Source organism: Rhincodon typus, chromosome 28, assembly GCF_021869965.1.
Source record: "Rhincodon typus isolate 14 chromosome 28, sRhiTyp1.1, whole genome shotgun sequence".
NCBI classification, from domain to species: Eukaryota; Metazoa; Chordata; class Chondrichthyes; order Orectolobiformes; family Rhincodontidae; genus Rhincodon; species Rhincodon typus.
In genome coordinates, this window is record NC_063359.1 from 19,337,180 (window position 1) to 19,355,475 (window position 18,296).

At 36.9% G+C, this 18,296-nt stretch overlaps 1 protein-coding gene across 1 annotated transcript; it reads left to right on the forward strand.

Moving 5' to 3' along the window:
- Nucleotides 1-944: 944 nt before the first annotated feature.
- Nucleotides 945-11,634, forward strand: znf618 (zinc finger protein 618). Its single transcript, XM_048613574.1, has one exon. It carries the CDS (start codon nt 960-962, stop codon nt 2,529-2,531), a length of 1,572 nt encoding a protein of 523 aa, XP_048469531.1. The 5' UTR covers nt 945-959; the 3' UTR covers nt 2,532-11,634.
- The last annotated feature ends 6,662 nt before the right edge of the window (nt 11,635-18,296 follow it).

An 18,296-nucleotide genomic window follows, 5' to 3' on the forward strand; every position in this document is an offset into this window, starting at 1 on the left:
GAAGCAGTGTGTACTATCTACAAGATGCACTGCAGAAATTCATCAAAAATCCTCAGACTGCTCCTTCCAAACCCACGACCACTTCCATCTAGAATTTCAAGGGCAGCAGATATATGGGAAGACTACCACCTTCAAGTTCCCCTCGAAACCACTCACCATTTTGACTTGGAAATATGTCGTCATTCCTGCACTGTTGCTGGGTCAGAATCCTGGAATTCTCTCCCTAATGGCATTGTTGGTCAACCCACAGCAGGTGAACTGCAGTGTTTCAAGAAGGCAGCTCACCGCCACCGTTTCAAGGGCAAGTAGGAACAGGCAATAAATGCTGGCAAGCCAGCAACACCCACAACCCACAAATTGAATAAATTAAAAAAAAAATCATTGAACATGTTATAGCCAAGTAAATATTGTAACAATTTTGTTAACCTGATGAAATCACTAAGATAAATAACTAAACAGAATCTCTATGACGTGTAAGTATGTGAGCCTTGTGTAGATATCAGGAAGCTCAGAGTTGAAAAGACATCTAGAACAGCTGTGAAATACGAAGAACAAAACCAATCTGATCTGAAGGAAGTTTTGGAGAATTTACCATAAATTGTACTACATCAACTGTTTTTAATGATAAAATCTGTGTTGGGCCTAATCTGTATCCACTTTGGTACTGCTCCTGTACCAGTACTAATATTGTCTTACAACTGTACAATTCAATATAGTTTTATTTCACCCTCAGAATGAAATTGATGTTAAAAATCTGAGGTCTTGTAGCTATTGTTGGAGATAGCCCTTTAAATATACAGTAAAATGCACACACAGTTTTTTTTGACACAGCATCTGTCTTCATGCTAAACTTTTCGGAGTGGGTATTTATCAGTTGACAGTGGGAATTCACCAATTCAGATGGTGAAACATTCAAATGAGAGTGTTACTGCGGTAATTTCCTTGTAAAGTTTGGGAGAATGTTTATCAATACGAATTGCTGTTGTTTGTATAATGATTTATTTTCATTTCCAGTGAATAGCTCAGTCCTTGAAAAAGAGCGCCAACTCATTGCTGAAAAGTTGCTCAAAGTAATGTGTTCTGATCTGAATGCATTGACTGTGGTAAACGGAAAAGACTTTGTCAAACTTGCTCAGACTCTTGTTGATGTTGGTGCACGTTATGGATCCTTTCCTGTAGCTGAAATCCTCGGGGATATGAATACACTTGCTCTGAAACATCTGCCCAGAATGTACAACCAAGTGAAAGTAAAAGTCACATGTGCGCTTGGAAGCAATGCGTGCTGGGGAATAGGTGTCACCTGTCATTGTCAAAATGTTGGCTCGGAGTCATACTACATTCTAACAGCACATCAGGTAGAGGGATTGCACATGAAGAGATATGTGCTCGGCATTAAAGAAGTAGATGGCAAAGAAACTGGTGAGCAGGTTCACCAGTGGGTATTAAATGTACTTTCAGAATTTGTCATGTCAGAGATGCGAACCATTTACGTCACAGATAGCAAAGTCAGTTCAGCTACACTGTTGAAAGCTGGAATGTGCCTGCGATGTTCAGCTTGTGCATTAAACTCAACAGTAAGGAGTGTGCTTAATGAAAGGACATTACAAGCACAAAACATGCCAGAAGTTACTGAACTTGTGAGTAACTGCATACAGTTAATGAGCTCACTTGAACAAGATACCATCAGTCCAGAGTTATCCAGCCTTCTTGAAGCACAACAGGTTCCCTGTTGCTGGAATTCTGTTGCAGATTCTCTCCTCCTTGTACATGAGAAGTATGAACAGTTACGAGAATTAATCAGCGGAAGGAAGGAACTCAAGCACCTCCAAAATTGCAATAAAAGTTTGTTGAGCAACCTCACAGCCATTTTGGCTCCTGTAAAGCAGGCTGTAATAGAGCTGAGTTGTGAAAATAGACCAACATTACAGCTTGTGCTCCCCACCTATATAAAATTAGAGAAACTTTTCACTTCCAAAGCTAATGACGCTGGCACTGTAAGTAAACTGTGCCATCTTTTTCTGGAGTCTTTAAAGGAGAACTTTAAAGTGGAGACTGCTCATAAAGTTGCAATGGTCCTGGATCCACATCTGAAGCATTTGAGGTCAGTGCCACACTACCAACAAGAGGAAGTAATCAATCGAGTTTGTGAGATGATTTCAGATATTGGACAGTCATGTGAAGATACCATTGAATTCCAGCCTGCAAGAAAGAAAGTGTGTGGAATTAATGAAAACCTGAAAACACCACCAAAGAAAGAGGTGAGCCAAGATGAGCGAAAAGATGAAGTATTTCAATATTTAAAGGAACCTGTGCCCAATAAAACTGTAGATCTGTTCAATTACTGGTCAAATGCCACTCAAAAGCATCCTAAGTTAGCCAAACTTGCCTTTTGGCTTTTGGCTGTGCCAGCTGTTGGTGCAAGAAGTGACTGTATGCATAATTTTGGTGAGACATTTTCAGGAAAGCAAAAAGGGCAGCTGACACCTGAGGTTGTAAACAAACTAATGTTTTTGAGATCAAACTTGCAGTAGCTGCCTCTCTGTCTGACCTATTGGTGCTCTCAAGCAGAACTAAACCCAGGTGGTGAAGTCAGTTTTAGTACATATAACTTTTTCTTACTGTGATAATTTTTGTCTTATTTCTGTGGTTGGGCCACTTCATTTGTTAAAATGTTCTGGATGAGCGGCCCTGATGACTTGCTGAGTTTATTCAGTGAGTGGCTGGACCATGCAGACCAGGAATGGCCCAGATTTGATCCCTTGTCTGTGCTGAGGTAATTAGAGAAGAGCTGCAACTGCTTTTTTGGCCATGTTACTATTAATCTAAATAAATAGTTAAAGCATACTGATCATAGAATATGTGTTCCTGAACTAAAGATTTAAGTTGTATTGGTTGCACAGTTTGCAACAAATTGGTTAATCCTACATTTTAATTGAAGCCATTCTGCCAAGATTGGAGCATGCATTAAGCTACAGGAAAGCTGTGGTTTGTCCATTTTGTGCTTCCAGCAAACACCAGGGTCAAATCTGTGTGATCTCTGTCTTTGTTACTGTTGTCTCTGGCTATACCATAATTTGTGTGTACCAAATGCACAAAAAAGAAAATAGTTCTTAATTGTTAAAAATAGAATGGTTAAAGAGAAATGAAAACATTGATTTCCAGCCAAAGTTTGAGTCCTCCATGGTTCTACACTCAACCTGTGTTCTCCTGGTTTGTTTTGATGGTCATCTTTAATATAGGCAATTGTCCAAAATTACAATGTGAGCAGATGGTGCTGTTGTATATTACTTGCCAAAATCGATGGAGCTATTATCTTCTACATTTGAGATACATCTGTTGTTTCAGAAATGGTTATCTGACAGTCGTTTATTCAATTAAAAAGTCACGTTCTCTGAGTAGGAAGTTCCCAGGCAATGAAATTTGATGTCCAAATTAGTTGAACTTGAGAAATGAATTTTAAATATTTATCTAGATGAAAATCTGACTTTCAGATATCTGCTGAATGTATTGAAGAAAAAGATTGCACCAAAGTAGCTTCTTTTGAAACCTATGAGGGACATTGAAAATACTGAACACTTGTTTGATTTTAACTGGTCTTCTCTTCAACTAACAAAGCCATATACTAAAAACCAAATATTAACATACAACAATCCAAAAATACATAGCATGACAGTACTGTAATAAAAGTGACTTAAGACCTTAAACATGAAACACAACAAATGACCAAAAACAAAACACTTTATAAGCATCTCCTTTCCCAGACTCATTTTTGTGCAATGTATCCTACACTTGAACCTAGGTAGAAGGTAGTACCAAAACCAATAGAAACTAACAGAAGGACCACCGTATATCAAGTATTTTTTGGTATTTCCCTACAAAATTCAGTATGAAACAAAAAAGGTACAGTTGCATTCCACAATTTACAAGATGGTTCTCTGCCCCCAGGAGCTACTTGAGAACTCTTTAGAAGTCAGTGTTATTCCAAAGTTTTTCATCCTTTCAGTGAGGCTTGGTCCTTCTTACAGTGCTGCATTACTGCTCTCGCTAAGGTTTGTACAAGTTAATGTTAATATGAGAAAGGATTCCTTCAATATTACCCAGCAGGAGATAGGTCAGCAGATATGTCATTGCAGATAGAAGTCTCTATTTGACAATGTCTGTATTCAAGCATACTTTCTAAAACATTTTGAACCTCGGATATCCTACCAAATACAGGAAAGTACCCATGGACTAATTGTGTTCATGATGAAAGTATCAGGTCATTGAACCAGGTGTTCAAAGTCTAAATGGTGTCCAATAGATTCTGAGAGTAATTTTGAATGGTTTACTTAAAATATGGATCTATCCAACATAAAAATATACAGTCTGCCATTTAATGTATTCCTCAGATGAAAGTTGTACAACAAAATCCTTTTTCCAAGTTGTTCCATGACCTTTTGCTGTTGCGCAGATTGTGTCGAACTTTTTAAAAGCAAAGAAAGGCACAAATACTATACTATTTGACAATGTTTCAAGCTGGAAGATATGTAAAACTTTGTTTTTAATACGAGGACACTGTGTAGTCACATTAGAACTCTATAAATAGGAAGTTTATATTTAAAATGGATTTGTTCAAATGAGTACCACTTACTTTAGTAAATTGTTATTAATCCTGTGCAGCCAATCTTTAAAACAACCAAGGTTCTTGTTCATCTGTATATATGAATTAAACTAAAATGGCAACATGTTGAACTGAAATTAATTGTCTTGTTTAAGCACGTTTACAAAATGAGAGATCTGCCACTTTTCCCTTAGAGTTGAACCCAGTAGATATTACATCAAAGAATGCGGCCGTTTGGCCTTTTGAGATCATGCAGGTTCCCTATAGAGCCATCTGGTCAGTTCCATTCCCGTGCTATCTTCTTGGTGCCCTGCATGTTTGTTTTCCTCAGGTGTGTATCTAACTTATTTTTAAGATTATTGATCAAGTCACCTTCTGCCATGTTCATAGACAGTGAGCTCCAGGTCATTAGCACTCCCTCCCACCAAGCTTTTGTCCAAATCCTTAATATGTCATGCCTCATTATTGTACAAGCAGCTACTGGAAACTACTTTTCCTACCTTATCCAAATCTGTTGTCATTTTGCCCATCATTATTGAATCTCCCCTCCAGCTCCTTTGTTCCAAGAACTACAACTTTTAGAAGGCAGCCCAATCCCTCATCTCTGGAGTACTTCTACTTTCAGGTTAAATATATGGTGCAGTTTCAAAGTTTCAAACAAGTTCTGTTAATTAAGAGTTCTCAGCAAATTAATCAGAGAGACGAACTATTTACTTTTAGGGGAAATGATATATTCAAATCTGAAACCTTCTCCCACTGCTTGCAAAGTCTTTGGGTAATATGATTTTCATACTTGAGCAGATTCCACCTGTCTGTATGTCTATACATTCTAAAAATAAAGCGTAGTTAATGATGAAAATTGGAAAAGAAAATCAACACAGTAACTTGAGCAGTTTAAATGCTTTCTACTCCACCTCTATCGTGTTAAAATTAGTAAGTACTTATGTGTTCAAGATCCAGAGTAAGCATTCCAAATAGCTGTCATTTTCTTGACCAATGGATATTTTTCTTGCTACGGTGCTGTTCAGAAACCAGGAAGAACATGTCTGACCAGCTAGTGTTTTCTTTGCTGTGAGAATGTATTTTGTTCTTTAAAATGGAACAACCTATTTCTATAGTGGTTTGCAAAGATATAATATGAAATGAATATCATACATCATGAGTATTAAATAATCTTCCTTTTAATAAAGGCCCTCTGATTAAAAGTAAATTGTTGTTCCAGATCTTGACATGCGTGGAGCCACTTTTTATTGTAATGGATGAATGCTGTGTTAGCTGAACACTTTGGTCGGCATCTTCCATTCTGACTTGAGTTGATCTGGTTGGTCTGGCATTAGTGCTGAGAGGCCCTACATGTGCTTGAGGTATTGGTTTATCAGAATTGTGGCTCACACAACTGGGTCTTTTTCAGTTCAGCCCTAAACTGCTATTTAATATTAAGAAAAATCCCTAGCTTCATTGCCGATGAGATAAGATGTCTATGTCAAAATCATAGCTTTTACCCATAATATTTAATTTCCTCTATTAGTGAATATAGTAGGAGAATTTACCAGTTGCTGAATTAAAACATATTTTTCTTGTACTTATTAATACAATGTTTAACAACTATAGTTCTAGAGCCCTTAGCCCTCCAGAAGATGTTGCAAAAGCCAGAAATTCCAATAAGCATTTAGCTGGACCTTATGCAAGCTTCAACAACTGAAAATCCAATTTTTTCCTTCTTCAGGAATCATCAGATTTTCAGTCATTGTTGTGATGCTACTTCCATTTATTCTCACTGTGCACTTTCTATTCGGAACTGTCATTTTTTTCTTGCCAATATGGTCATCAACAATGGTTTCCAGTTTCTAAAGCTTATCCATAAAAATATCCCCAGCCTCACAGGCTTTCATTTCTGAGTATATCCAGTATTCTCTTTATCGCAATGACAACCACAGCTACTTCAGCTGCATTTTCTCACATTATGCTTCTTGTCTGAACTCTGTTCCATTCTCTACTTTCTTCCATTCTCCTACTTTCTCCATCTTTATTGTATCTGTTCTGACAATGCAACCTTCCATACTAGCTAATATGCCTTTCTTCTGCCTCAACACAAGATCTCACACACTGCTATGATGCTCAACTGTGTCTGTTTCATTTCATGCAGTTCTTCTGTCCCATTCCACCATCTGCCATTACTATGATAGGCTTGGCCTTGTTGTCGTCTTCTACCCACAACAGCCTCTGTATTCAATGGATCATTCTCTGCCATTTTTGCCATGACCACGATGGTGCTACTGTCAAACACCTTTTCCTTTTGCTTCATTTTCCAACATTCTGAAGGAACCATTCCCTTTTATCACCTTGATCCACTCCTCAATCACCTATAATATTCCCTCCTTTTCCCACAGTATTTTCCATGTAAACTCTGGATTAACAGCACCTGACCTTTTACACCACTTTTTCTCAGCATCCAAGGCCCTGAGCACTTCTTCCAGATTGAAAATACAACCAAATCACTTTTAATCTATTGTACTATAATCATTGCTCTCAATGCAGCCTCCTTTACACAGGGGAGTCAAAAAGCAGATTGGTAATTACTTTGTGAACAACCTCTCTTAGTCCACAAGTGTGACCTCAAAACTTCGAGTTGACTGTCCTTTAATTATCGAACTTGCTCCTATTCTGAGCTCTCTGTCTTTGTCTTTGGCCTCCACAGTGTACTGTTGAAAGTTAATGCAAGCTTGAGGACAAGCACCTCATTTTTTGATTTGCAACATTACAGTCTCCCAAATTAAGAATCAAGTTAAACAGCTCAAGCTCATCATATCTGCCCTGACTCTTGTTTTCTTTTTGTCAGCTGGTTTTGATTTTTCTTTTCTCTCTACATTTTTCTCCTCTCTTGATTTGTAACAGCAATTTTTAATAATTGTGCTGTACATACCTATGAACATATGAACAAGGAGCAGGAATAGGCCCCTCAGCCCTTCGAACCTGCTTTGCCATCCAGTAAGATTATTGATGATCCAATTGTAACAACAAATCTATGTTCAAACCACCCTTGACAATCTTTAGCCCCATCACCTTACTAGGAATCTATTCAATGATGCCGTTAAAAATATTTAAAGACTGTGCTTCCACTGCCTTTTGTGGAAGAGAGTTCCAAAGACTCACGAACCTCAGTGAAAATTTTGTCTGATCTTTGTTTTTAAATTCTGAGACCTATTGTGTTTCTTCACCACTGTCTGTTTTTATTTCAGGTCTCCAGCATCTTCAGTTTCTTACTTCAACTTGCATGTCTAATTCACTGCCACTTCTCTTTCAGGTATGTCTACCTTGAAGTTCCACTTTTCCCTCTGATGGGATTTCTGTTTGAATCTTACAGCTTTGTTCACATTCGTTGCTTTCTATTTTCCTGTATTTGCCAAAACTCAGTTGAACAGCCATATCTACTGCCTCGGTGACTGTCTCCAGCTCCAACTTAACCCACGTGGATTCCAACTGAAGTTTCATCCTTCGTGTTTTAAATCCTTATCCAGCAATACAAGTATCTCCTCAACATACAGTGCTCGTTGGATAACTGTTCCCACTGCATTCCTAAGCAGTGTTCCATCTGAGCTGCACAGCCATACAGCCACTGGGAAGGTCGGTGTACATAGCACCAATGCATTGCTTCTACTTCCAGTAGCCACTGCTGTGCATGGGCAACAAGAAAGATTAATAGAGAACATTGATCCTGGGATCCATGCTCAGTGCCATACATTGCCACATGCACCTTCTTGACCTCTCCATCAGAATTGCCTAAGGCTGTCTCAAAGTTTTGCTGTTTCACAATTCCATGTCATTCTTGTTGCCTTAACAAAAACTTGATCTCTTCCTTTTCAAGTGTTAGGGTATATGTCAAACCTGTATAACCTTTCCTTGATAAAGCAGACTGCCCAGTTTAGATATTAGCCTAATAAACATTCTCTGAACTACTACCCATACATTTACATCCTTCCAAAAGCAAACTAATAATACTGTAGAGTACTCAAAGTGCGATCTCACCAATGCCCTGTATACTTGAAGCATACTCCCCACTTTTGTATTCCATTCCCCTCACAATAAACAATAATATTCTAACTTTCCTACATAGTAGTCTTTGCAATGCCTGAGAACGTCCAGAACCATCTGTATCTTAAGCTCTACAGTCTTCCACCATTTAGATAATGCGCTTTTGCTGTCATTTCATCTAAGTAGTTTTTATAAAGTTATAAATGGTTGAGGTCCCAGCACAGATCTGTGTCACACCACTCATTAGATCATGCTAACCCAAAGAAAGACTCATTTATGCCTACGCTGTTCTTCCAGATGGCCAACCAATCTTTATTCCTTGTAAATATTTTACTCCCCACACTGAGCTTTTATTTTCTATAATGTCTTTTTGTTAAGAATGTTAAAATGACAATTGAGACTGAGGTAGCTACGGGTCAGAATTGTCAGCTGTGCTCATGTCCTCAAGAATGCAAATAGGTTCCCCTTTACAGCAATTAGCAAGTTTCTACTTTTATATACATTATCATAGTTATGTATCTTAAAGTGGAGAAATGTTTTGAAACGCTCACTATTTAGTGATTAATTCTTTAGAGCATTGTATGAGTAAATATTCTATATTAGTGATCCTTTCATTGTTTTAACAGATTTCCACTCTTGTGCAAGTCCTTTCTCGACAGGGTTAAATGCCCAATCATCCTTTGTAATTTTAAGCAGGTCTCGGCTTTGAGTTAGTTAAGCATGTCCCAATCCCTTTTGATGCCTACAGCCATGTGTCACCCCGATAATCCAGATGGCTATTAATTTCAGTATATATATCTTGGTTCACCTTTGGCACTTTATCGAGTTAAGTGCCTTCTGAAATTTAATTGCTGTGCATCAACCGGTTCCCCTTTATCCACAGCAATGTACTTCTTCAAAGAACTCAAATGGATTTCATTAAACACTATTTCCCTTTTGCAAAACCTTGTCGACTCTGTCTGATTACTTTGAACTTCTGTAAATGCCATACCATAATTCACAAGTAATTGTTTCTCACAATTACTGCATGGTGGATGTTTTACGAACCCGCTGTAGCTTCCTACTTTCTGTCTTCCTCCCTTTTTGAATAAAAGAGTTACATTTGAAGTTTTCCAATCTAATCGGACTTTCCCTGAGTGGAGTTTTGAAAACTAAGGCATCAATGACCTCGTTAGCCATTTCTTTTAAGACCTTAAGATGAAACCCGTAAGGACTTATACAGATGCTCATCAATTTACGCAATACCATTTCTTTGAAAATTGTAATTTTCCAGAATTCCCCACCCCTCCCATTTCCTAATTTATTGCTATTTCTGAGGTGTTACTTGTATCTACCCTAGTGAAGATTGTGAAAAATACCTGTGATTTTATCTGTTTTTTTTTTATTTTTCATGATCAGTTCTCCAAACTCCTCAAGATGACAATGTTCTCTTTGTTAACTCTTGGGGTTTTTCTAGATTTCTTTTAGCTTTCTATTAGCTTTCTTTTGTAGTCCTCGCTATTTTAAGTATTCTGTCCGATCTTCTAGCATGCTACCTGTCTTTGTACCGTTGCATATTTTTCTTTCAGTTGGATATTATAACCTTTCTAGTTAACCACAGATGGTGATTTTGCTCCTTCGAATTTTCTTGCTTGGAATGTGTCAAATCTGTATTCTGAAATATCCCTTCAGATATCTACCACTGCATCTTTATTGACCTATCCATTTCAACTAACTTGACAGTTCACGTTAGCTAGCTCTGCTTTCTTGCCCTCATAATTGCCCTTATTTAAGTTTTGGAAAATTGTCCTAAATCCCATCCTCCCTCCCTCAAATTGAATATAAAATTTGATCATCTTATGGCCACTGATAACTTAGTGGCAACTTCATAATGAGAACATTCATCAATCCTGTCTCGTTGCACAATGCCAGGTCTATTACAGCCTTCTTTCTATTCCAGGACATGTTAAGAATATTTCATAAAACATTTCATAAAAATATTCTGTGCCTTCCTCATGTAGGCTACCTTTTCCCATCTGACTTTTCTGGTCTAAATACAGATTAATATCTCCCATGATTATCACTGTGCCTTTCTGGCGAGCTCTCATTATTTCTTCCTTTATGCTCCACCTAGCCTGTGGTTACTGTTGAGAGATCTGTTTACCACTCTCACAAGTGACTTCTTGCCTTAATGCTCACCTTCACCCAAACTATTTCCACAACCTGGTTTCCTGAATTTGGGTCATCCCTCTCTATTGTGTTAATATCATCATAAACTAATGGAGCCACCCTTTACCTTTTTCTGTCTTCCTAATTATCCTGTACCCTTTTAATTCAAGTACCAATCCATAACCATCCTGCAGCCATGTCTTTCAAATGGTTACCGGACCATATTTCTTAAAATTTCTATTTGCACTCAGTTTGTCTGTTTTGTTTCAAATAATTTCTGTGTTCAAGTACCATGTCTTTAGTTTAACCCTTTTATTCTTTTTAATATCCTGTACTGTTATCTGTTGATTTTCCTTTAAGACCTGTACCCTTTATCCCTTCCTGTCACAGTCTGTTTATCATTTCCAACATTAATACCTTTCCCTTCTGTCATTAACTTTACTCTTTGATCTAACACATTTTCCCACATTTGATCCCTTGCCCTCACTATTTAATTTAAAATCCTCTGCACTTCCCTAGTTAAGTGACTGACAAGTACATGAGCCCCAGCATGGCTCCAGTGAAGTCCATCACAGTATTACAGATCCTGCTTTCCCCAGTATTGATTTTTGACTTTGCTCACTGAGCCTCTTTATTATTTAATCACTCCTGCTTCTCTCCTGTCATCTTACCTCTCCCCTCCCCAATTTCCACTTGCTTAAAACTACCATATCTCTTCTCCCAGTTCTGAATAAAGTCATTAACTTAAAATATTAACTCCTGAATTTCTCAAGGGAAACAGATACAATCAATCTACATAACTAAAGTCCTTCATCCCTGAAACTGTTCCTGTGTATCTTGTCTGCAGTCTTTCAGCAAGAGTTGAGACCATGTGTTTCATTCAAGCATATCAAGAGAATGCTTTATGTAATAGTAGAATACACAACTAATTCCTTTAGTTCCTATCCTCAACACTGGCTGCAAAGATTATGTCCACATTGAGGGAAAGATGGAAAAATTTAGGGTTATTTACTCCAGAAGACCATAAGATATGGGAGTAGATTTACACCATTCTGCTGCTTGGGTCCATTTGATCATGGCTAATGTGTTTCTCAACCCAATCTCCTGCTTTCTCCCGTAAGTCTTGATCCCCTTATTGATCAAGAACCTATCTATTTCTGTCTTAAAGACACTCAATAATTTGGGTTCCATAGCCTTCTGCAGTAATGAACTCCACAAATTTGGGGCAGCACATGGTTCAGCAGTAAGCACTGCTGCCTCACAGCGCCAGGGACCGGAGGTCAATTCCAGCCTCGGGCAACTGTCTGTGTGGAGGTTGCACATTTCTCCCCATGTCTACGTGCGTTTCCTCCAGGTGCTCCAGTCTCCTGCCACAGTCCAGAGATGTGCAGGTAAGGTGAATCAATCATGCTAAATTGCCCATAGTCTCCAGGGATGTGCAGGCTGTGTGGATTAGCAATGAGGAAATGAGAGGTATGGGAGATAGGGTAGGGGTTGGGTCTGGGTCTGAGTGGGATGCTCTTAGGAGGGTTGATGTGGACTCGATGGGCCGAACGGCCTGCTTCCACACTGTTAGGGGGTTCTGTGATCTAAATTCACCACCCTCCTGACTAAAGAAATTCTCCTCAGTTCTAAAGGGTCGTCCCTTCATTCTGAGACGCTGCCCTCAGGTCCTGATCTCTCCCATTAGTGGAAACATCATCTTCATGTCCACTGTATCCAGGCCGCTCCGTATTCTGTAAGTTTTAAAGAGATGCCCACCTCAGTGAGTAATGTGCCTTTCCTCTCTTGCAATTCTCCTAAAGGAATCATTCCTTGTATAATGGTGGTGCTTGTTAAGAAATGGGAGAGAATAAGTTATTGACTTCACTAATTTGAGTACTGTTATTGAGGGAGAATTGTTAAGCCAAATTATGTATTTCCAGTGGAGAATTGGCCTATGTAATGCTTAGTGAATATACAAATAATCAAGTATTTGGAACTAAAGATTTTTGATCAAGTATGCTTTCTTTTAAGACCAACATTTGCAAGTCCTGTCACATTTCAGCATTAAACTTGAGTTAAGGATTCATGTTTACGTCACCCTCCTGTTGAAGGACACATATCTTGCGTGATCTATTCAGCCATCTACTAAATTCCAGTTATTACGCACAATGCTAAATTAAATTTTTTAGATTCAGAATCAAATGGAAAATCCCAGAAATTCCATGCATCAAATAATTGTCTGCATAATTCTTTGTTTATCCGTTCCCTTTCAATTTTTAGAAATCAGAAGTTTTTATACAACAAAGGTGAGCATCCCTAAGCTTTTTAATTTTACCTATTATAACAAATCTCGTTAGAAGAATGTTTGTTTTTTTTTCTGTGACAAAGGTCATGCCAGTGGAAGCAATACCTTCACAGATAATCTAATTTTCCTTCTCAGCAGCAAAGATGAAACGAGATGTCTGTGGCTTATCTTCAGTTCAGTGTGAACCTTCAGTCCTACATGTGCAAGAGTATTCCACGATTTCAGATTTCGTATATCTGGATGTACTATATCTGTTTAGGTGACTTAATTCTTTCTTCTGACAGAGAGCATCTATGAATTCTTGTTATAGGATTTTGATGTATTTATGTTTCTATTTGCATGTTCTATTTCCATCTTTTATTGGCATTGGCCCTGTCACTGACACATTTTTGCATATGATTGGGGTATAAGCCAACCTTTCTTATGAGGTTTTTTCATGTGTACTTTTTCATGATTTTCATGTCTTTGTTTGGCATGGACTGTAGCAGTTCAAGAGGTCGGTCTCCATTACAGTCTCAAGGGCAATTAGAGATGGGCAGTGGAGATGAGCCCTGCAAATGGTTTCTCTTAAAAGCCACAAATGTATCTGCCTCCACCATAATTTCCAGCAGTGAATTCCGGATTCTAACACACTGTTTGCTCCAAATGAGTCTTCCAATTACTGCATTATGCACCTAGATCGTTTACGGCCTTTTTGCAGGCTCCTAGGAGTTTGAAACAGAGATAATTAGTTCATCTGTTGATACTGATGTTGTTTCTACTTTGGGCCAGCCTACAGTTAATTTTCCCTGATTCCTTTTCAGAACCTCTTACTTTTTAGCTTTGTTTTTAAAGTTGTAACTGATTACTTGTGATAATACACATTGCAAGATCTTGCAGGAAAATACGTAAAAAGCTTTATTTGTAGAAGCTTGTATATTAAGTACCTTGAGGCATTTATTATGTTAGATGTATGTATGTCAGTGAGGCATCAACCCATGTATTTTAAATGAATCACATAACACTTGAGTTCAAAGTATTTTACCACTGGTTACGGTTTTTTTTGAAGGAGCCATAAAATCGTTCCATTCAAATAGGGTCAATATGATGTCGCTGTTTCTTTTAAATGTTCAAGATTCCATAACCTGAAATTCATCATGAGCTGAAAGCCTCCTGATATCTTAAGGATGAGATTACCTGGAGCAACAGCCCATATTACGTTTTGGAAAACTGGTTAGATGGCTGCTGGTTTTATTGAGACTTTTTTAAATGTTTGGCTGTAACTAGAGTAGCACCCCACTCAATGAAGGAAATCTACTTAGCTCTGTTGAGGAGTATTCTAAGGAGGATTATGTCTGTAATAGTCAAGTGTTGTAGGTTCCCTTGGAGAAAGATTTGCTGTTGATTTGAAGTCACAGTGTCAGTTGCAATCTTGTACAGTAGAATTTTCTCTCAAAATGATCAAATCCTTAATATGATGTAGATGGATATGCAAAAACCTGAGTTGACTTCATCTGTGTGACCCTGTTAAAGAACATACACATGTGTGCTTGTATTATTTGCACACTTGACACCAGGAGGCAACAATTATCTTAATTGAAAGGAATTACAAGAGCTGTCCTTCTTTAAAATTTTACCTATTACAATATTGTATGTCATTATCACAGCAAAACAGTTCAGAAAGATGCCTTTTGGTCAAGAAAGAATTTTCAGGTACATTTTCTGTAAATACTGCCCATACACTGAAAATTGAATTTTGGGAATCTTTAATTGTTTCAATCTTGTAAACTATTCATTAATATCTGCTTTAGGAAGTTACTGTGCATTTGCTGTGCTATTAAAAAATAAACTGAGTTGAAATGGTAGAATAAATTTTGGAAATACAGCAGTGAGTCGAGGAACAGAGCTGTGTGGTACAATGATGTATATACAAGTTTCTCCATTGGAAGAGAAGTTAAGAATATTATATTTTGAGGTTATTCTAAGTAAATTCTTAAAGGTAGGTGTGAAAATTGTCCCATTATAGTACTGAATAAGTTATATTAGCAGAGACCTAAAATGGTAGTTACTGTAGTAAACAACAGGTAGACACCAAAAAGAAGCTTCCTGGGAATACAGTACATGAAAGCCTGCTGAATATTAATTTTTTTAAGCACTAATGTTTCAAAAACCTACTGTTAACCATTTCATATATGTTGTTAAATTTCAAGTTTCTAGAGTGGACTCAAGACATGTCTCCTTTGTGCCATTCAGTTAAAGGTACCATGTTTCCTGTACTTTAAAGAAAATAGTATGGAATTCAAATTTAACATATTTAAATATTTAAACTATTGTTACATAGGCATCATATTTAAAACTTAGGCAAAATTAAAATACACCTACTGTAGACATAGCACCCAGATTTGTATATAGAATGCAAAATGGTCAGAATGTACTACAAGACTATATGGGGTCTTTTATTGTGTTTATTTTTAAACAATGCATTTCATACAATTCATCTTCAAGTATAAAAATCTGTGTATTAGAGAATAGCATGCAAAAAATCAGTCATTTCTGTATTTGAAAAAGATTCTGGTCACGTGTGTTATTTGTTAAATTGCACTGTCAGAGTTTAATTTGCTGTAACGGATTAATTTTAAAAATGCAGCATTCAGTATCAGAAATGAAGATCTGAAACAGTACAAATCATACAGCTACTTTGTCAAACATGGCATTTGATTTGTGCATATCTGGTAGAAATTGGACCCATTTGTTTGGTTAATGTTCTTTCACCAGGTCTTTTCATTAAGGCCAGCAACAATCCTTCACTTTTTTAAAATACGTGATTGCTTAAACATCTCCATATGAAAATTTTTAATCACATGGTTGTATTTACAAACTTTGTGTTCAAACAACTAGGTTCAGTAACTGGTGTGATGTGAAGTTGGAGACCAGCACCAGACTTTTTCAAATAAAAGCCGGTGTTGTCTTGTTGGCAGATCTCATCATTCATGTCTGATGGTTATTGCCTTATTTCTACTACTTTATCGATATGTTTGTGTAATAAATACTTTTTAAAAACAGCTATTACAGAATCTTGTATCCTCCTTTCTGAGACATGCAATCGGGTTTTATGCAGTTGTAACCATGTTACCGTATCCATTATGTTATTGATTTGATTGTCTTCATTTATTGGCTTTTTAAATTAAATTAATATTAATCAGTAATAAAGTTTAAGCTTTACTTTTTACTGATGATCTCTTTGCTAATTAGATCTGCATTTGAATACAAATTAGTTTGTTGAAATTAATGTAAATGTAACATTTCACTATTAAAAGCATATACAACTTTTAAGTCCAAAGGTAACTTCAGAGCATTTTGAAAGACTAAAAATTTAGTCCATGATGTATTGCTTGCAGTTAGAGAGTATAGTTTTTATAATACAAAATATTATTTTATGAAATCAGCTTATGTAATGTATAGCTTTTAGTGTCTTGCTTTTGCCAAAAAGCTTATGAAATGTTATTGATGATCAAATTGTTAATATTTGTTTAAAATCAACCAGTTTGTACTAAAATAACATTTAAATGCCAAATAATTTTTTACTAAAATGATATTAGTTTGACAGGGTTACCAACACCACAACACTGAGTGTAATACATGAGATTCTCCATAGAAGAATTCTTGAAGCAGTACATCCTTTCGTAGCAAAGTACCAACTAAAGACTTGGTATTCTGTACAGATGCAGAAGCAGGCTGTAGGACTGGTGGTTAGCAAATTGGTAAGCAAATTAGTTGGAATGTTAATAACAAAGGCCTAGAGGCTATGCCCTGCTCTTTCACGAACAATGTCTGAGAATGGCGCTTAACCCTGGGAGAGTGAACTAGGAGTTGGGTGGAAAATACGTGTGCTGTATGTTTCTGATAGCCCTTTCTAGTTGTTTCATTGATGGGCAACTGTATAACCTTTTTTCCCAAATTGCTGTTATGCAACATTTGCTTGAAGAACAGATTTAAAATGCTACTTAGTCGGTCTACTTAGTGTTTTAAAACAAAACTGGTATACTGACTTAGGAAAAAAACCCAATAAAATGTATGAAAATGCTGTCACATTAAAATTTGGAAATTGTCATTGATCTCACCTCTACCAAACCAAGTGAAACCTTTCTGACTCCAGTTATAAGTTGATTATTATGTGCATTTATGATGCATAAGCTGAGAAACATTGTCAGTGTGCTGCACAGCCTTCAGCAAAAAAATTAGAATTTTCGTTTGCATTACAAATGATTAAATTGTTACATTGAAAAACAGAATATTTTACTTCATATGATTTGACTGACAACTGTAACATTGACATGAATTGACAGTTATTGTGGAAATGCACAAAAAGCTGGATTCTGTCTCCAATTTAAAAACTTCATTTGCCTTAGCTTGATAAGTTTAAAGTCTGTAAATTTAAACTCTTTCAGCATGTCACACCTTCAAGATCTTTTACATCTAATATAAAGTGGCTTATCTCCTGATGTGTGGCTAGGTATTTAAAAAAGCTGAATAGATATTGTAATTTACTTTCAGTTTGAAGTACAAGTGCAAATTGCAATGTGAGTGTTGAATGTTCAGAAGTCACAGTATGTGCAATCTATGTAAAGCTGCTGATGCTTATTCTCAGATTTTAAAATCTTTCAGTTTTCAGTTAAATATATGGTTGTGATGCAGCTGTCTAAAAGAAAACATGCTTTGGATGTACCATTAATTGCATAATTCTGGTTGTCTTTGTCAGCACCCGTATGACATTTTTAAAAGTGAGAGCTACGTGCGGGAAAGTCGGTGATATTTATTCATTTGAGATTTGTTTAAAAAAAATTATACAATGTCACTTTTACGCTGAGATACTTGATAAATTGATAGAGGACTCCAAGAGAACGGACATATGGAGAGAAGCTTTAATATGGTGGCTGAAATTTATTCTGCTGAATTATCAAACTTTAGAAATATCATAACATGCATATTATAATTGCTGTTCCAACACTTCAACATCTATTTGTTCCATATTATCTTTGTTCCCCACAGTCTTTGTAGACAGTATCTGTTCCTCACCCAACACCTTTGCTAAACACACACCTTGACAGTCTAGATGACTTGTTTGTTCAGACTTTGATTTATTACTGACTACATGGGTAAAGCTTTAATCTTTAACTAACTTAAACCCTTCAGCGTCTTCCTTTAGGCCCTTGGTCTCACCTAAGATAGCCAGTGCAGTGTTGTTGT